The 20,900-nt window shown below is 37.0% G+C and overlaps 1 protein-coding gene across 2 annotated transcripts in view; it reads right to left on the bottom strand.

Moving 5' to 3' along the window:
• The window catches only part of CCDC146 (coiled-coil domain containing 146), an 81,084-nt gene that overhangs the window by 8,694 nt on the left and 51,490 nt on the right, over positions 1-20,900 (bottom strand). For both annotated transcript variants that reach the window (XM_071803456.1, XM_071803455.1), the window contains exons 5-15: positions 16,504-16,561; positions 15,788-15,964; positions 15,132-15,205; positions 13,563-13,790; positions 12,433-12,619; positions 8,725-8,820; positions 7,310-7,480; positions 5,926-6,014; positions 5,656-5,820; positions 3,068-3,292; positions 1,567-1,795 (exon numbers count right to left, since the gene is read on the bottom strand). In XM_071803456.1, coding sequence (XP_071659557.1) covers positions 1,567-1,795; positions 3,068-3,292; positions 5,656-5,820; positions 5,926-6,014; positions 7,310-7,480; positions 8,725-8,820; positions 12,433-12,619; positions 13,563-13,790; positions 15,132-15,205; positions 15,788-15,964; positions 16,504-16,561 — 1,699 coding nt within the window. The remainder of the gene's footprint in view (positions 1-1,566; positions 1,796-3,067; positions 3,293-5,655; positions 5,821-5,925; positions 6,015-7,309; positions 7,481-8,724; positions 8,821-12,432; positions 12,620-13,562; positions 13,791-15,131; positions 15,206-15,787; positions 15,965-16,503; positions 16,562-20,900) is intronic.

Below are 20,900 nucleotides of genomic sequence, written 5' to 3'. Positions count from 1 at the left end.
ATCTGTATTCACCACATCAAGTCAAAGCCTTGTGCAAATGATCATTATCGCAAGATCCTTGGCACATCATAACTGAACAGGTGCTGAGTCAGATTCCAACATGGGACCAAATCTGTAATCGGTACAGGAATCAGCTTCTGAATTCGGCAGCCAACACCAGGATTCAGACTCAGGCTTATGGCTTTTATTTAAATCATAGAGAAAAAGCCAAACAATTAGAAACTGTTTCTCACTAGAAATAGTGGCTACTGGCCATGGGAGGAAGGGTATTAATGCTGGAATGGTTGAGCATAAGGAGATGCATGGGTTAGGCCCAGTTTGAACTACGTAATATTTGGTAACCACAGTATCTAGTTACATTTTAAAGGCTGATAACTGTTTATTTGCCATTTTTTACTGGAAAATCTCTGCCTTGGGAACATTTATTAAGACTACTCCACATGTGATATTGCACTGCTCTGTATTTTCCTACTTTTTAATTTTGTGTCAATACTGCAATAAGATTTAAAGCATCTGTAGCAATACCCTCCTTTAATGGTGACTTTAGGCTTCACATGAACCATCAGCACAAAGAAGACAGTTTTAGGAATGCAGAACAGAAACATCTAAGTTTCATGATTGACTGTGTCAGTTCACATAAATCATCTGCATTTTATTACTGTGTTTGACTCAGTGACTCTCAATCTCATTCTAAATCTTACCTGAAAATTCCTTTTTTTTTCAGTCTGTCATATTTTTTCATACACCCTCTGTTCATCATTTATATCTGTAATGGCACTGGAAAGTTCTTCGGGGTACAATTTGCATAAGGTCTTGTATAACATTTTTATTCTTTTAGCAAAGCATACAGTATTTTTCAAAGATCAGAAGTAACAGAAAAGTGCAAGCACTAGTTGTCAGTGAGTCAGAGCTCCCATCGATGCAATTGCAAATGGCAATGGTACACCCTAACTTATGATTTTGTGCAGACACTAACATAGTATGTATGGAAAAAATTACCATCTGGAGATAAGGTCAGAAGTAAATGAGCCATTTCAGAAAGCAAGGAAAGAATGTCCCAAACAATGATGAACACTGCAGTTTGTTAGCTGTTTAATGTCATGGTGTAACTAGAACTAAAACTTACACTGTTTTTGTGTAGAAGAAAATATATGTGGATTATCTCATTGTAGGCAGCAGAGTTTCCAGAGTAGGCTCAGGGTCAAGTGTGAATTGAGTTATTATTTTAGAAATTTGAAGAGTGAAGTATATCTCCCACCCATCCACCTACCCCCATCAATACCGTTTTAACAAATTTTATCTACATTCCCATTTTTTCCCCATGACTCCCATTCTCCAGCTTAGTCAGACTGACATTCCAGGCCATGGGGAGGCTGAGCTGGGATTCCATACCCAGGAAGCCTTTGGCATGTGCATGACAAAGTGTACCAGCCAGTTACACAAAGCTGTAGAAATTCATGTTTCTGAAGTTACAAACGTGCATCAGTCCTTTGCTAGACAGGTGTATTACTGAAGTTCTAAAATACAGACTAATACAAGCAAAAAAGGGCTTGTTTTCCCACCAACCTGTATCTGAAGTACCACCACATGTGCATCCAGGTCCTTCTTCATTGGGAGCACTTTGAGCCACAATTTAATCTGTCTCTTTTTCTCGGCTACCTTCAGCTTCAGAAATCTGATCTTTTCATCCAGAACTTGTATCTCAATATCTCCATTTCTACACAACATTTCTTGCATGTTTATTTTTTCATATAAAATGCACAGCTCTTCTTCTCGGTCTCTGAGCAGAAGGCCACTGCAATAAGCCCACAAGGAGAAGGTTAAATTTAAAAAAACTCAACTGATATTCAGTGTCTTCCGTTCAAGAACATAACTGTCTGCTTTGAAAGGTGGTAATAATTTGGGAATATGTACAAAGGTTTCACAAATTTTATTTTAATATCATGACAATATTTTAAATAGGTAAGAAAATAATTACAATGTAAAAATCTGAGAACAAGCAATTACAAAGGTTGATCTAATATCTCATATAATATTGAAAGCTCTCCTGGCTTTCCACAGCATTCATTTAAGAATGAATCACAGAATCACAGAATTGACTGGCTTGGAAAAGACCTCAGAGATCATCAAGTCCAACCCTTGGTCCAACTCCAGTCCATTGACCAGATCATGGCACTAAGTGCCATGTCCAATCTCAGTTTAAAAACCTCCAGGGACGGTGAGTCCACCACTTCCCTGGGCAGCCATTCCAATGCCTGACCACACTCTCTGCAAAGAATTTCTTTCTAATATCCAGTCTAAATTTTCCCTGGCAGCGTTTAAGCCCATGTCCCCTTGTCCTATTGCTGACTGCCTGGGAGAAGAGACCAATCCCCACCTGGCTAGAACTTCCCTTCAGGTAGTTCTAGAGAGTGATGAGCTCACCTCTAAGCCTCCTCTTCTCCAGACTGAACAAGCCCAGCTCCCTCAGCCTCTCCCCATAGGTCTTGTGTTCAAGTCCCTTCACCAGTCTTGTTGCTCTTCTCTGGACCCGCTCCAGCACTTCAATCTCTTTCCTGGACTGAGGGGCCCAGAACTGAACACAATACTCCAGGTGTGGCTTCACCAATGCAGAGTACAGGGGAAAGATCACTTCTCTTGTCCTGCTGACCACACTATTTTTAATACAGGACAGGATAACGTTGGCCTTCTTGGCCACCTGGGCACACCGTTGGCTCATGTTGAGCTTCCTGTCAATTAGTACCCCAGGTCCCTTTCTGCCTGACTGCTCTCCAGCATGATCAGGGAGCTTTACGTCTTCTGCATTTTTATACCTTACTAGCACACAAAGCACAAATGGAGCAGGAGGCTACAAGCTCTCAAGGCATTCAATGGCCAGTCCAACCTACTTTTTAAGAATAGTTTTGAAGAACGAACATCTTCACCAGTGAAGCAGACTGTTCAGTGAAACATTGTAGTGAGCCAATCTTTTAGTATTGCTAATTTAAAGTGCCCATAAATCGGAAAATATTGATGATTCGTGAATGTCAAAATTAAACACCAGATTATGTCAAATTTACATGTATACCTCTCACTTTGTTCCTGAACAGCTCTTTCATATTTCTTGCGTAGCTGCTCCATTTCCTCCTCAATGCGGGTGACCATATTGTTGAGCCTCTCGAGATCCAGAGACTGTTGCTTTTTCTTTTCTTCCATCTCATGCATGCTTTGTGCAATTTTGCGACAATCATTTTTGAGACTGTCTGTAATTGCTACATTATTTTTATTCTTCAGATGTTGTTTCTGCAATTTTCTTTAACATAACAGAAAAGTAGGCAAGTTTTTAGTCCTTTCAATTTTGAAAGCAGTTTCAACAATTAAAAGCAGAGCTTAAACTAATTTCTCGAATACACAAAGGATCCTCTGTGTCACTCTGTTTCCCAGAAGCATTGCAAGAACAGCTTCTCTCTGCAAGCTCTTTCCAGCTTGAAGAAAACTGGATTATGGCCCAAGAAAAATGCTATAAATGGAGAACAGCACTAGAGCTCTTTTCTTCTCCACTGGGTAGCCCAAGGGGCTCTAAGAAATAAAGTGCAAGAGCAGAAGCATAAACTGTGATGTAAATTCTTGATGTGTAGAAATCCTGCCCTTCTCTTTAAAAAGAGATGTTTAAATAACGTGTGCTTGTGATTTAAAGGTCTCCAAGTTCATTGTTTGTAAAACCATGTAACATAACACTCACAGAATAAAGAAAATTATGTTTCCCTGCTTGACAGATGAGAAAAGAAAATGACACTGAAAGCTTAGTGACATAATCACATCATAGACCCATAAAAATGAAGAACAGAACTCGTCATTTCCAGCAACCTTGCTGGCCACTAGATGATGGTCCCTCACTTAAAATCCAGATTCTTGTTGCCGCACGGATCATTTATTTGCTCACGACATGGAACTCAGAATTACTGCATTTGGTTGCAGTAACTATCACTTCATGATCAAGTATCACTACTTTATCTACACTGGGGAGATATTCACATCAACATAAAGAAGAGGTGTGAAAGGAGCAGCATGGTCTCCTGTTAAAATGCAGAATACGGATGAAATATCCTGCCTCCCCTCGTGGGCTCCATCGTCACATTGCTGGATTGCTCTGTACAACGCAGGGAGCTTCTCTCTGCTTCATCTTCCCTGTGCGTTTAACCCTTTCCAGTTCCACAGGGTATTGCTGAATTGAATTAAACTTCTGTGAAGCCAGTTTCAGACTGCAAGCATGCTTGTTGCAGAAATGCAATATGTCATTAAATATTGTCTGAAAAGCCTTTCTCTTATTTGGACTGACATTCTATCTGTCCTCCAAACTGTATAGGTTGCACTTAAATCAGTGATACTATGATACTAAAGGCTATTACTGGGATTAAAAATATTTTCCATAGGCAAGAGAATTACTGATAATTCAGTACCTCTTGCTAGTTTCAAGTCTAGGTTTGCAGAGGTCAAAATCCCTGTTGGATCTTTACAGGAGTAGGGTCATCTACAATAATTAGGTATTTCTGCTATCTAGACAATATGTAGCTGTTTTAGCCTTGCCCTGACCCTCACTTCTTTCAGCAGCAATCAATAGGGAAGGCCTCAAAAATTTTAGCACAAAACATCAGCTTATGCATCTTGATAAAACATTTGGATCACTTCTTTGCTAGCTGCCTCCAGCATGACTTTGAAATCAAGCTACCTGGAGGTTCACAAAATACTTTCAGTAAATGTGTCCTAATGCATTTTTTTGGCCTGGTTGTAGAATATTTTGGCACAAAAAAAAAAAAAAGCAAAAGTTTTGGGAAAAAATAAATTTATTTTTAAACTGCTGAGTTTTGGCTGTGCTGTCTTGCATACACAGTTAACTATTCACTAGTTTTCTACATCGTCAGCTTTTCAGAGACATCATTATTCTGTCTGTATTGCAGAGTATCAGCACTAGGACGACAAAAAGATGGTAAAAAGACACCACCACTAAACAATGGTCTAGGAAAAAATAGAGTCACATGCACCCACTGTCCATCTCATCCCCTTTGTTGTGACTGTAACCTTTCATTTTGACTAGGATTGCCTGGAAATTGAAACCATGTTTTGTTTGATCTGAAATAAATGATACCCAATAATCTTCAGTTTGAGTTTGAACCAAGAAACCCAGTTTGTTCTAATTTAATAATTAGCTGCATTACAAGCTAGTGACTCATTTAATAGTACCATGCACCAGTCTATTGCGGAATCACATATGTATTGGACCTCTTTTTGTCTAAGGATAAGCAAGTATGAGTACAAGAGTGTTATTTGTATTGAATGAAGCATCACGATAATTCAGATGCCAGAGGCTCAACAACTGTGATACAGAGGAAATTCAATGACAATTTATCCCTTTCAAAGGACAGGAACATGGGAGTAGCCAGACTTGAAAAGTGCTTCATGTCATGCAGTGATCCTCAATGTAACTGTGAAGGGTTAGGGTGACAAGAAATTGTATGCAAGGGTGTCGCTATATGTCTTTGAATCAGATTTTCAAAATCAGGGTAAGAGCTTATCAAGAGTGATACAGACATAGGTGAAGTTGAATTAGATTATCTCTTGAGATTCTTTCTAATCTTACATTGTTAAATTGTGACCCTCAGTTTACTTAAAACTCACCTTTCCTTGGTCATAATAATATTCCTCAAGTTTGCTATTTCATTTCCTAGCAATTTGGTCTGGTTTTTAATTTCACTTATTTTCTGCTGAGCAGCGTTCACCAAATTTGTACATTTATTCTTTTCACTTTGGATAACATCATGCATTTTAGAAAATCCTTGGACTCTGAAGAAATGACAAGTGTGAAAGAAATAATTATTATATTTTTATGCATACATTGGATAAAAATGGCTTTAAAAGACACTTTTTAGCTCATTATTATTTTCTTACTCTCTTTGGATTTTTCTTTTCCTCTTTTTACACTGTCTTATTTCAAGATCCTTTCTTTTTATTTCTTTAATAAGATTTTGGAGTTGTACCTGCAATGTAAATAGAATTCAGTTAGAACTTTAGATATATCAAAGAAATATCTTCAAATAAATGGCTCAGAACAGCTATTCGTCTTAGATGAGGAAGACAGTGGGGTGAGATTATTCTGAAATACTTATTCTAATTATAATGAAAAGCTTTTATTGTAACAACATTAAAGAATAGGTTTTTATGTATATTACACTTACAATGGCTGTAATTAATGTAGATAATTTGATGCTGCATCTTAAAATGCTTGGTCCTCTGTATCTGGAGTTCTACTGTTTCTATTGATCAGCCTATGTAATTATTTGGCATACGTATCATTGAAATGGTACCTTTTCAAATAAAACTTTTAAGCAATCACTGATGATTGGGTAGATGGTACATTTACATTTTGTTACGTCTCTGGACCTTTTGATTTCAGTTGTGTTCAGTCTTTAGTAGCCTGTGTCATTAACCTCCACTGGACAGACCTTTTCTCACTTCCCTCGGGTATGAGAAGAAAACTGGTATTAAAAAAGGTGGTGGATGTTGGGCTGCGAATCTGTGTGTGTGTCCATTACTTTGTATTCTTTCAGTGTTTCATCTGTTTATGGACTGATTTTTACTGAAGGTGCAAAGCCTGACATGTTTATTTACTTTATTTTTATAGACAAAGATGCCCAAAGGGTTGGAGGGGTGGCTGATCTAATTTATTTGAATACAGACATCCATTGTGGAAGTATAAATAGTTCATTCCCACATACAAACCTGGTAGTCAGCATAAACTGTGGAACATCACAGCACGTGTATGGTATTATAATGCCAGCAAAGTGGAGGCAGCAAACCCAATCAGTCCTAGTTTCTGTGACTGTAAGAAAAGCTTTCCTTCCATCTTTCTTCACATTCATATAACAATTTACGCCTGGAAATGTGTCAGGAAGATAAAAAATGCTGCCTCTCCTTGGAATGAGTAGCAGTATTGTTTTGATGTACATGCGTTTGTAAAATTAAACACATATTTGTACTGAGACTGTCAGCTGAGGCTGTCTATCTGCTTTTCTGCCTCTTTATGCCATATGCTTGAAAGAAAATGTCCTTTCAAATACCTTATTTCAATTGTGGCATTTTAATATAGTATTGCACTGCACCATAAATTGCCAGTAAAACAACACAGTATTGTGAGCTTCCTCTGTTGTGATGGAACTTCAAAGTAAAGTGGGAAATGACAATCCATAAGGCCCTCCTCGCTAGCAATTTAAATTCTCCATATACTTGCTTTTGCCTTAGAAGACTCTTCAAATGATATGAGATAATTTTTTACCTGGGCTTTCTGAACCTCCCTACATTTCCTTTCCTTCTCTTCAACTCTGAGCAAAGTCAGATGTGCAAGTCTGGATAGCTCATCTCTGCATTTTTCCTGCTCTTTGGCAAGCCGGCCTTCTTCAGCAATACATTTTTCCAATGTGCGGGCATCCATATCTGATATCATTTCCTAAATAAAATTAAATTCAATTTCTTATGCATTGATGCATCAGTGTTGGCAAACTCAAAGTTGGAAATACTTTGGGTTTTTCTGCAAAGTAAACATAAATATACAGACTACATGGATTAAACTAAATAAAATTTAAAATACCAGCTGAGACACCATGCATAATCCCTATATAACACACTCAAGTATTTTATCACCTAGAAGTATTTCTGTTCCTCAACCTAGGATGTCCTCCAACTATTGTCCATTGGACAGAATGGTTCCTTATGGCCATATCATTTTAAAATAGGTTTACTGCCAGGTCCTGACATGGCCATACTACACAATGGAAGACGTCGAGCTTTCATATCCAGAGACCAAATTTAGATGTATAAAACAGAGCAAAGTATCAAGATGCTTAGAGTTGTTGGGGATTCAGTCAATACAGTCAATGAACTTTAAAGAACTACTTGCTCCACTCAGGACAGGATAACGTCTTTATTAGGAGGTGAATCGATTACTTCCTACATGCCACTTACTACATGACTAGATTGTAATTGACTGTCGTGGCACATTAGATACTTAGCCCATACACAAAAATTTACATGTAGATACCAAATGGGTATGTATTCAAAGACAAGCTGTATCCTACCTGATAACAGTAACAAATTCAAAGGCAGTACAAAAAGAAAATGGATATAAGGGTAAAAAGGAGGTATGATCTTAAGAAGAAGGTATCTCTGAAATATATTGCTTCTTACAAAGTCATTTATATAGTGGCAAATACTACTACTATTAATGCTACTGCTGCTGCTACTAATAAGAATGTAGACATCTGTATTTCCACACTATATATGGCTGTGCTGCCTATAGACAGACGTCCACAAATGACAAAACCATTAAGATGAAAAATTATAATGTACAAATGCTGAACTGCCCTTGTTTCAACAAGACTCTGTGCCATATCCAAAGGATATTTATACCCATCATATTTCTAGCTGAAATGTAGTTAATGATATTCAGAAAGGCTTAACCTAGAAAGCAGATTTGTTTTCTGCCTTCCAGTATGTGACCAGTAACACTGAAAAATGGTGTTTAAAAATGACAAACAAGTGGGTTTTAAAATTGAACAAATACTAGTGCATGTTTTTTCACCAGAAAGCTGCAACTAGAAACTCCCATCATTTTTTGTTCAAACAGCCCCTTTATTCTCATAATTGAAACCCAACTGCTACAGTGAAAAAGTGTGAGAAAACAAAACTCAGCACCTGCTCGGCTAAATTTCTCTTGATCATTTCTATTTCCTTCTTCAGTTCTCGTCGTCTTTCTAATAATACTCCATTACTTTTAGGGATGGCTTCTGCCTACAAAAATAAATGAAGCGCACCAAGTGATTCAAACAAAAGATGTGAAAAATGTAAACGTAGATAACCTATTTGAAGTAGTTGCGCACATTAAAAAATGAATTTTCTGTCTTGTTACAACAGCAAGTCCAAGAGTTCTTTGTTGAGGAAGTTTCTCAGCAGCATACCCAAGTTTCTCAAATTCTATTTTAATAATTTAACTATAAATATTAAACTTCACGAAGCCCAGTTTAACTACTGAATTTATAAGGGTTATAAGGTTTCAGCAACTAAACCATCATTTAAAAAATAATCACAAATAGCACCTTCTAAACTTACAGAGGATTTTCTGAGTGAAATTCTGACCTTGCTGAAGGAAAAAAATTGATCTACCACTGATTTTAATAAGGTCATTATTTGACATGAGTAGATTTAATACTACTGGTTTTGCTTTTACTTATTAACACAAGATTTTTCCTGCCTAGGCTCTTAGAAAGTCAAAACTAACAACACGAGTAGTTATGTATTATTATTTCTTGTACATTATAGGAAAATTTGTTTATTCAGTCAGATTTTAAAATGAAGTGTGTGAAGGAAGACACATTAGAAACTACTTTCTCATTAAAATATAGCTGAACAATCCCACCACAATTATTTGTGCAATATAACTCATAAGGCAAAAGGTTGTATTGGCCTCACAGTGATCAACTTCACTTAAAAATTCTTTGCGGTTGTAAGTAAGTAAGAAATAAATACAGCAGGCTAACTATGCAGGCATATGTTGCGTGTCCGCAATTGCAAATCTGTATTTCATAAGGTGCGAAAAGAACGACACCGAACAAGACATCTGGAAGCCATTCAAAGATGATACACGCGACCCCATGGTATCTTTCTCAGATCTCAACCAGATGTTAGAGTTCAAACCACTATACCTCAATACAGATAATGAGATGGGTTGCACTCATGGTTATCACTTCTGTGATAATATTATAAAATCAGATGTTGTTTATTTGCATTAAGGGAAAGGGAAACGAGGCACAGTAAAGGGCAGCCTTGGGAGTTACTTTGGTTTCAGCTGCCAGCTCTGAGGCAGACTTGGTTTGGTTTAGATTTGCTAAAAGGTCAATAAAGCCTATCCTAAGCAAGCTGCTTTCACTCTTGTGGAAGAGACAAACACGGTCTTTTGTGGAGCATGTATCAGTTACCCCTTCTGCTGTGCAGGGGCTGTAAGTGGGGATTTCCACATTTTCAAGACGGGATTCTAAAAATGCCATCAAGTTCTGGAGTCTAAAAGTAGAAAGCTCACATAAACATCTTTAATCCATTAAGGATCTTTGTTCACATAAGCCATGACTAAACTTAGGCACTTTTGGCTGTCTCTGCGTTGTCCTGACTGAAGAGAAGACACGCATGGAGAGCAACGGCAGTTCTGCTCCGGGCTGCCGATAGCCAGAGCGGCCAGTTCTCTTTCACACAGAATGTCAGCGTTTAGCAATAGCTGACCTTTCACAACTTATTAAGAAGAAAAACACATTTGAAGGAAGCGTTCCTGTAATTTCCTTATTCTACAAACCAGTCATTGTGCACTTAGCACGTGATTTAAAGTTAGAGAAATTTGGAGAAGCACACTGATGCAGCTTCTGCAATCATTTTTATAATAGCGATAAATTATTGTGATTTTTTTCACTTGGAATCACACTGAATAAATATAAATCTGACTTTTTAAGTAGTTAAAAGACCTTTAGTCAGAATATTTAACTTTTCCTAGGCAAGCTCCTAAGTCTTGCAAATTAAAATAGTCTCCAGAGAGCAAAAGGCAAGCAGAGTCACGCTTGCCACTCAAGCCGTCCATACTCCAGTACTGCATCTGACCTGACATGCTGCACAGCACGGCTGGTTGCACATCTGCTCTTCTAAATGACCCAAGAAAGGAAAAAGCAAAACCACATAGCATGGGGAAGACGGGTTAAAACAACTATATTGTCATGACCTGGTTGCATTAGGGTAGCACCCTGCAGCTTCCCTTCCCTTCTGTAATGCCCACGATGCTGCGACCTGCCAGACACACACACGCCTGTACTAGAGCCTCGTGCTCGCACTCAGAGAATCCTCTGCAACACCACTTAACCTTTAAGGGTCTCATTACGGGTCTCTTGTCCTTTCACACAGTATAAAGGGGTTGGTTTGGGTTTGGATCTGACCCGAGGCAGTGAACTCTAACCAGAGCTGTCGCTGAGTTGCGGCATTTGATTTTAGCACTGCATGTTTTTGAATGAGGACTATTTCTTCAATAGGAACACAGGAAAAAATATCATTTCCTGGATTCTCTTAGCTGATACCGAGCAGAAACAGTGTGAGCTTTAAGATCCAAGTCAGCCCTTTAATCAGTATTTCAGGAAATTCAATCTAAAATTTTTTGTGCAGTTATAGAGCTTTACTCACTCCTCCCAAGTGGGCTTGTATTACTAGATAATTAATACACATGTGAATTCAAGAGGAATTTCAGGGGAGATAGAAGAAAAACTGTGTTATTTAATAATATTCAATATTATTGGGTAATGTTTAGAGTTGTTTAAGTAGCAAAGTATGTGAGTATCATATAGTTATTTTAAAAAATTACAGTGATGTAAATAAGACTTTTTTTCTGCCCTGAACTGGTTAGAAGGACCAAGAAAAATTTCAAGGACACCGTGTCAAGGCCTGTGGAAAAATAGTCACCTGACTAAATAAGATTGATTTTATGAGACTGATATATAATTTAGACTAAGCAAGGAGCCCATATAAGGGAAAAGCTTAAGAAAGAGAGAATGGAAGAACCAGTAATAAGAGGATGAGAATATGAAAAAGTTATAGACAAAGTAAAATTTAAAGAAATAATTGGAAAGATAAAAGAAAGGAAATGCTTTGAATAGACAAGCAGAATGAGACTGTCCTTTAAAATCAGCATATGAGAAAGCACAAATAAAACAGAAAAGAGGAATGGGTGAAATTTGAGAGAAAACAGAGAGAATATAAGGAATTATTTAAGATTATTTAATACCAAACTTTATATAGTTTTAGTTTCCTTTCATCTAGAATAATGTTATATACATTATATTTACAGTAATATAAAAACAACCCTCAAATTTTAAAAGTATATATCTTTTCATCATCTGGGAGTGAGGGAGTATTTGGCTGTATTTTTCTGATACAAATTTCTTTTATGCCAATGGGCAAGTCTCTCTATTATTTCACTCATAAATGACACACTCAAGCAGTGGTTTAAAGGAAGACATGACAGCACAGTGCCCATAGAGCCTCCCAGTTCTCCTTGAGAGGATGCTCCCACCTGAAAACATTTCTTTAGAATAGTTGAAATATATCCTGATACAGGGCGTTTCATAAAGATGGACCCACTTTGAAATCACTGCTTTGAAATTGGGTCCATCTTTTTGAAACACCCTGCGTTTTTATTACAGCCATAGCACCTAGAGGTTTCTTTGTTAGTTGAAACAACATTCTTGACACTTTTATGTGCATAAGACATAAAACAGTCTTCTCCCCTTTCCCCTTTTAGGACCAGTCAAAAGATTTCATAGGGAGATTTCTTATAAGAAAATTTAGAATCCTTACGATCAATGTATTCATACAGACCTCTAATTTGAGTTGTTTATGTTGTGACTTATCTTGTTCCAAGGAATCATAAATCATATTCAGTTGTAACTCTATCTTCTTTAAATTCCTCAGTTCTCTGTCTTTCTGTGTTTGCTTCTGAATAAGAATATCCTGTTGCCATTTTTTCTCCATGACACACTTATTTAAATTATCTTCCAGAGCTTCTCTATATAGATAGACACAGAATTTTAGAAACAGGTAACTTGACCGCAACATGCATACAAACAGACATGATCACTTTAATGGATTTTGAGTACTGCATCATTATGGGTGAGCAGCAAGATAAACCTATAAACTATCGACACTAATTACCTAAAAAAAAGCATTTTTATAACTTTAATCAATTACAGTATTCCTAATGATGTAAATGGCATCTCATAGTCCATTCTAAATATGCTTAAAATTCCAGAGAAACTATTACTTATAAGAAGAAAATATGGTTGTTTTAGTATGAGGGAATATTTGTATGTTTGCTTCACTCCAACACTTCAGTTTAAAGTGCCACTATCCTTTAATAAAAAACTTTAAAGGCAAAAGCATTGTTGCTGAGCACGTGGCCGTGATTACAACTACGTGTCTTGCTCTGCAAAGGAGGAATAATTTGAAGTTTGCAATCAACCTAACAGTTCATTTTATTTTACCAAGTATATATCAGCTCATAATTCAAGAGAATATTAAAGGGATGAGTTACCATTCCCCACTGAAATTATGGAGTACATGGGTGCAGAAATCTATGATCTTTATTTGAAAATGAAAATAGTGACTTATTTTGTTGCTCTAGTTTGATTTCTGTGCATTACACAGAAAAAAAATATATTTTCACTGGGGATAAAAACCCTCTAGAAGATTTCCCTTTCAGAGCAAAATCCAGCTTTGCTCCCAGGATTTTATCAAACTCCAATGATTTTGATGTTCTTCTTCAAGCCGGATCCTAGATTCCAGTAGTTTATATAAACATTTCCGAAGTCAGAACCAAGCCTGATAATTTCTAGTCTGCACTGGTTGCAGCACAGAAGTTGAAAATGTAATCAATACAGCAGAAAAACATAAATATTTAAGAACAGAGAATTGTTCATGCACACTACATGGCTTATGTCTAGTACTCTGACCTCTCTGACAGGATTGCTGATTCCTTCTCTCTGCTAATTTCTAGGAATTTTGTCAAAGCACTGCACTCTCGTTCTTTGCTTTCTAGCAAAATCTGTTTCCCATCCAGTTCCTTTACTACATCTTCTCTTGCTTGCAAAATCTCCTCATTCCTTTTTTCAATGGCTTTCAGGGTACCATTCAGCTCCTCTATTTCATCATTAAGGGCTTCTGTCGTCTTCTCTGCTTCTCTGTGGATAAATGTTAACAAAACTGTAAGGGTTAACATTTCCACTGTGTATTTAAATGGTAAAATGTAAATTGGCAGTTTTCATGGACACACAAAATCATTTCAACACCACAGCTGTCTACATTCTATGTTTGAAAGCTGACTACATACAGAGAAAATCTAAAAATGCCAATACAGTTCAGCAATAAAATTGAAGATGGCCATGGGACTAACAGGGAGCTTAGCACCATGGTAGTATTAAAAAGACTTTAAAAAAAATGATTTCTGTCAAAATTACTAGGTGCATGGGTGTGACACTTCTCAATATTTTTCCAAAGGCTGGAAACTCTAGTTAGTTCATTCTGTGATGCAATACAAGTAGAAAGACTCATTTAAATGCTTCATTGATAACGTTCTACATAACGCACTAGGTTTTTAAAATTGCTTCTCTGTAACACTATAGGAAATACTTCTTATATTTATGATAGCAGAATTGCATTAAGCAGAGTATTGAAGAAACTGTAGAAGAAAACCTTTACACAGGTTTTAAAATGGAGAAATTTACCATAGTCAAACAATTTCTGTGTTACAAATAGGGACTGCAACCAGGAGACACAAAAACTTCAGTGTAACCCTGTGCCCAAATAGGGCACAAAACCCGTTGTTCATCTGGAAGGCACTTGGATCTGTGAGTGACCTGGCTGAAATTGCCCAGTGCTAATTAGACTTTACACATATAGAGAGCAGCACATGTTGTGCTTCAGGGGAGAAAAGACCCAGCTACATGAGACAGAGAAAGAAAAGGCTGGCTGCTGCCTACATTTCTCATGTTGAAATATTAGAGACCAGAATTCACACCAGCAGCTCACAGCAAAGCTGCTCTCACTAAAAAACAGGTACAGAAGTATCAAGGGAGGATGATTATTTAGATTATCGAGCTCAGGCCAGACTGTTGGCTGTGAAAGCCACCAGTTTCACGGAGGCCAAGAGAGATATGCAGTCACTCAGGACTGGAAAGGGTAGTAAAGCCTAATTGCTAGATTACATGGTAAATTATTTTCCATTAAAAATCTACTCGGTAGATCTGATATATAGTAACAAGCACAGTAAGATGATTAAGCAATGTTTGTTTGATCCAACTTTGTTCTACATTTTTCTTTGTTGTACTTAAATTTAAAACGTTTCACGGCATATACTATGTTTTTCAGTACAGTGCCTGGATTTTAAGTGGATTATAGAGGCTTTTAAAAATGTTGATCCTGACTTTAATCAACAACTGTACTCAACCATCTCTGTAACAAATGGATTAAAAGAAGTCATATATACCTATCTATGTATATATAATTATTTATTAAAACCATACATTTTTTTCCAATTAATCTTCTCAGTTTCTTTTCCAAGTTGTGCTGGAACACCAAGGAGCTTAACAAGCTCATCCTAGTGACAAAACAGAAAGTTTAGATTGATAACCTCAAAATCTGGTGAGATTTCATAGAAGTAACATTCACCTAGAACCACTGTGAAAATGGGTAAGAAACATATTTTTTAATTACTTGAGCTTGTCCCAGGGAACTGTAGCTGCTAATTTTGAAACTAAACATTATGATATTTACTATTTCATTACATCTGCAAGATAAAAATTATCCTTGAATATTATTAATATATCTGATTATGTTACATTTACTGTTTTTTAATTCTCTGTATTAACCTGGATCTAAGCCTATGTTAGAGTGGCCTATAATAATACAACATAGCACACATGTTACTATAGAAACAACTTTTTAAATCAAAACCATGAGTATTATTATTTCCTGAAGGAGTAATAATGGCTATGGCACAGCAGCGTGTCCCATGCTTATTGAAAAATGATGTAATATATAATGTAATGCCATCTAATGAATCTGGAATGACAAACAACATGCAGAAGATTCACCGTGTCCCTGGACAAATGCATGTATCCATATACACATACATGCACACACACACAGATATACACACACACAATGAATTTTGTGTTACTTTTAAATTAGCCTGCTTCTCCAGAATATTTTCCACTTCTTTCTTGTCTATTAGCATCAGCTTTTGCTTGGATGAAACACCTTCCTTTAGTGCAGTAATTTCTGCTTTCCTTTGGATTACTTCTTTGCAGAGCTCATCACAATTTTCTTTCAACTGTTTCATTTTCTTATCTGCATCCTTTAAAAAATGAAGTAAAAGATCCAGTAATCTTTATTTACCCTTTTACATTTTGCCAGCTTGTGATAGTACAGAATAATTAATGCTGAATTATGATAACATTTTTTACAACATATATGAAACAATTTCTTGCCAGCTGTGTTTTTCTTTTGTCAATAACCAGCAGAATATTATTTCCAACAAAACCACACATATCTATCAGGATTTATGACTGCAAATGTATTTTCCATGCACACATTCCAGACTCAAGAACCTGCAACTATCTTTAAATGCAGTATCCATTTGCTGAATACAGTAAATGTTTTTGAGTAAAGTTAAGAAAATCCAGATCTTTTCTGAATCAGTTATTCACTGCTTGCCCTAGTTATCAAACTTGAATGATGTAATACAGCCTCTCCTACAAAATCTACTTCTTGATTTTTCTAAGTGTTCCAAATTTAAAAAGGTCTAGAGCTACATGCTGCAAAAACATTTTAATTGATGTTTTTATGTTAGGTGACAGAACAGAAATCATGTTTTTCCTCATGTTTCATACTTACCTTTTGTTTTGGAATTCTTTCATATTCAGTCTCCAGAAACCTTTTTTCTTCTTGCAAACTACAGGAAAATCAAAACAGAGCTAAATATATTAGTAACATGCCAAACAATAAAAAGTATGGAAGCCTATCTTGTGTTATATTAAAAGATACAGTGAATAATCACCGGGGACAATCGAAAGGTGTCCAGATTTAAAGGAGGGTTGCTGACTGGTAACTGCAAGTCCAGAAAGGATGGTCGTACATATGCAGGTCTTTTCTATGGTGCATATCTAGACTTTTGAACCTGATTCTTCTTGGTCTTACCACCTCCTGCAGGGATGCATTTATGCCTCATTCACCTTTGTCTTTATACTTACAGAGTAAAACAGCTCAAAAAGCACCCACAGTTCCTCCCAAGCTCAGAAAACAAAGTTTTAACATGGAACTAAGGCCAAAGGAAAGAGTAAGTGGGTTATAAATATACATAAAGACATCGCACATCAAAGAAGGTGCAGTTGCTAGTGAGAAACTTTCTTCCTTTGTGATCGCTCAAACACTGTAAACAACCGTAAGTGAAGCTTTTCAAATCTGAACAGCCTCCTGTGAAAAAAAATCCTGAAAAGTGGCAGGGGATGTAGACTAGGTCAATGTAGTATAGCAGAAAAGAAAATTGAATAGCCATGGTGATCTTGTATCCAAAACTACATTGCAATTTAATTTCAGGCAGCAACAGAGACAGATGCTGAAGGAGGTCAGAAGAAACAAAGCAAAAAATAAGGAAGCTCTTAGATTTTCTGGGTGTATTTTTAGCAATGTTGCCCTGAGAAAGATGAAGGAGTGACTACAAAAGTGAAGCTGAACCAACAAGCTTGTTAGATTTACAATAGGGAGCTTCTTGGTGGTTGGTAGGTAAATGCTGCCAAATATAAAATATCATCCCTAGTGAAGAAATATGTCGATTGGGAACAAGGAGGAAAGTTCTTGCAATGTAATTAGGACCAGTGATGACATTTCTGAGTTCTGGGGAACAGGTGAAACAACCAAATCTTCTGTCCCAGATATAGAAAAGAATCAACTTAGCACTTCACTTTGTAACTCCAGCTGGAGGATGTGCTGGTCAGGCCTCCTTGAGACTTAGGGCAGTCTGCTAGAATAAATAACTCTTTAAAATGGGGAGTATTAACAGAAGAGAACAGGCTTTCGTGACAGAGCTGTGTCACTTAGAGGTATAGACTATGGCAAGGAATTCCTGGGGCAGCCCCATCTACCCCAAGCAGCTATTACAGTCACCTCTGTGGTTGATACAGAAGACAGCCAGCTGATGATTGCTGTTTCTTTTTCCTCTGAAACTTTTCAGCAGCAGCCTAAGACCATGCATGGAGGTGGTTCAGGTTTCAGAAGGTGGTGGCCATGGGGAGAAGGATCAGTCTCCTAGCTGCCAGCTTCATGGAGGATCCTCCCTGGAATCCTGTGCTTGGTTCTTTATGAGTGTTGATTGAAGGTTCCTCCCGCCACAATAAATTGTTTCTTACATTCTGGTCCTCCAACAGAAGGAGCAAAGCTTATATGTGGAAGCCTCAGGTGATATCTTTCCAGTCAAGGAAAGACAACAGTCAAAAAAGACAACTGGCTTGGTGGTGTTGCAATCCAAAAGAAAAAAAAGAAAAACTATGAAGCAGCAGCTCTGGCTCAGATGAAGACAAAGAGAAAATATAGGCACAGAGTAGATGATATTGATTTGCAGCATGTATGTATATTTGTAATGGCATACTACCAGTATGCCTCTACAGGGGCTGGTAAGTCTAAAAACTAACCCAAATGCCAGAGTGTTTGAACATCATAGAGTGAACAAGTTTGCAAAAAAAAAATAAATCTATCAAAGAAAAAAGTTTCATTTAGATCAGTCTTCCCCGAGAATTGATAAAATGAATGATAAAAAAAAAACGAATTCTATTGCAAAATCTATTCTAAATTAAGAAATTGCACAGAAGAGTGAAGACAGACACAAAAGTATTTTGCAAGTGAACAGTGCAAGCACAAGTGAGTAGAAGGAAAACATTATAAGGTGGTTTCTTCTTTGCTGCAACAGGGCTCGGGAACTACTCTGTTTATGTTCTACTGTTTAAAGTCAATTAGGGAGAGCACAGGGATCAAACTGCATTGAAAACTGGGCTATTTTGATTCTGGGACAGCACCTTTGCTCTGCTCCTGTGTACTCTGCCGATAAGCTACAACTGAGTCTATGGCATTGGAAAGCCATGCAGGACAAACACATTGTCACTTACTAACAGCTTGTCTAAGTGAATAAATAAGTTAATAAAGACAATTCATATTCCCAACACATTTTGGCAGAATACTCAGCTGGACTCCTTGGGACTGGCATAATCACACTAATTTTATAATGAATGTCTGCTCTGCACAAATACCCATAACTGTTTGACTGCCACAAAAACTGATTAAATAAGTCCTGTGCAAACTGATTAAAGAAGTACTGCATTGCTCCTCATCAGTCTGTGCTGTGCCCTCTTTAATATCATGCCAGACCATCTAAAGAGCAATTCCAAAAATCAGGAGGGAGAGCAAAGTTGACAATTTTTCTTTTGTCACATTCCTCACCCATGAGGACAGATTCCTGCAGAGCCATTCCAGTTTCACAACAAAGACTTTTCCAGCCAGCAAAAGTAAAATGATTTGAACACCTCATTTTCTGTGACATAAACAGAAGCAACACTGAATGGCAAGCACTAAGTTACCTTAAGAGCTGGAAGACCAACTACTTCCACAGGAAAAACAGTGAAAATGTGAAAAAGAAAGGCGTAAACAGAAGAAGTGACATCTCTCCCTTTTGAGCAATGAGTTTGGTCCAGCTGCCCATATCCAGGAACCTCCAAAGGGCAGGTTGTCTGACATCCCAGGTACCTATTTTAGGATGAGATAAACTGAATATAACATGATTCTATCTGTTGACTCCAAAGGGAGATCAGGATTATCAACTCACATTAAGAAATCAAATAAGATCCTACAAAGATTTTAATCTCGGTCTCTGATTTAATAGCTGTATGGACACAGAAGCTTAATGTAAGGTAAGGAGAGAAAATCTGGTCTTCCATTTAGCATTTGAATCTTGCAGTCTGTGATATACAAACATCAGCCTCATGACTGCCTAAAAAAATACTTAGGCATCAATCACAACAACAAACAAAATAGCTGCAAAAGGGCACCAGGCATTTATAATTCCCATTATTTTATAGCCCTACCTTCACGAGACTATTTTTCAACATCATGTGGTACTTATTTATTATACCTATAACAGCATACTAGATGGACTAGATGACCTTTGAAAGTCCCTTCCAACCCAAACTATTCTATGATTTTACACATAATGAAAAGAAGATGAAATGCTTAAGTTTGAGCATTAATATTTGCAAATGTTTCTCACATTGCTTTACTTATTTTCATGAAACTTAATAGCAGTACTGTACTTCAAAAGTTATCACGGATGCAGATGTAATGAGTTAAAAACAAGCACTTGGAAAATTGGACCATTAATGAAAATACATTCCAGACTTCTCCCTGAGAGATGCCTACAGCTGCAAACTGACACAGAAATAAAAAAAATTAAGTCAGAGAGATTAAGAAATGTAGCGGTAGTTCTCAACAGAGGTCCACTTCAGTTCCTCGGCTCACAAAATAGCCAGAAAGTCGGTATCATTGTGAATCCCATCATGCAAGAAAGTGAACTCCTGGCTGGGACTGATGAAGAATCCATAGAAGCTCTTTGGCATCTCACAACTAAAATCTAGTGAGCACAAGCAGAAGACATCACAGCTGACAAGCTGCCAGCACGAGATTCCTGTAGGGCTCTTAGCTGTAATTAGTTTGTATGTACTGGAGAGTGCAGTCACAAGACTAGTTGATAACAGCTTCAACTGTAACTTGATTTATTTTACTTATGACTTGTAATTCTTTACTAGAAAAACTATGGGCAAAAGCTTAAATTTTCACTTTTTAATTATTGAGTGACTAATCCTGAAATAATTACAAGCATTGAAATAATTTTCCGTATTTGCAATGCTTCTACAAGGACAAACCGGGTTTTGCAATCCTGACTGGCATGCAATAGCGTGTAGTACTTCAGTGAACAGTTATTTTGCTACCTGCACAAATGCCTGTGAGGGCCTAGGCTTGTGATTAAAATAAAATTGTGTTCAGGAGTCAGGCAGGTTTAACCTCACAAACTCTTATTATAAATAATTTCATTACAAATTAATTGCTTACTTTTAAATATATAGTTTAGATGATACATTTATTTAGATGATACATTTATTATTTCTCAATAATAAACAATTGTTGATACTATCACCTGATAATGAAAAGAAGCTCTTCTTTATTTCATCTCACAAACAAGGACATTCTAA

Source organism: Patagioenas fasciata, chromosome 1 (assembly GCF_037038585.1).
Source record: "Patagioenas fasciata isolate bPatFas1 chromosome 1, bPatFas1.hap1, whole genome shotgun sequence".
Taxonomy (NCBI): Eukaryota; Metazoa; Chordata; class Aves; order Columbiformes; family Columbidae; genus Patagioenas; species Patagioenas fasciata.
This window is presented reverse-complemented; position numbering and strand designations above follow the sequence as displayed.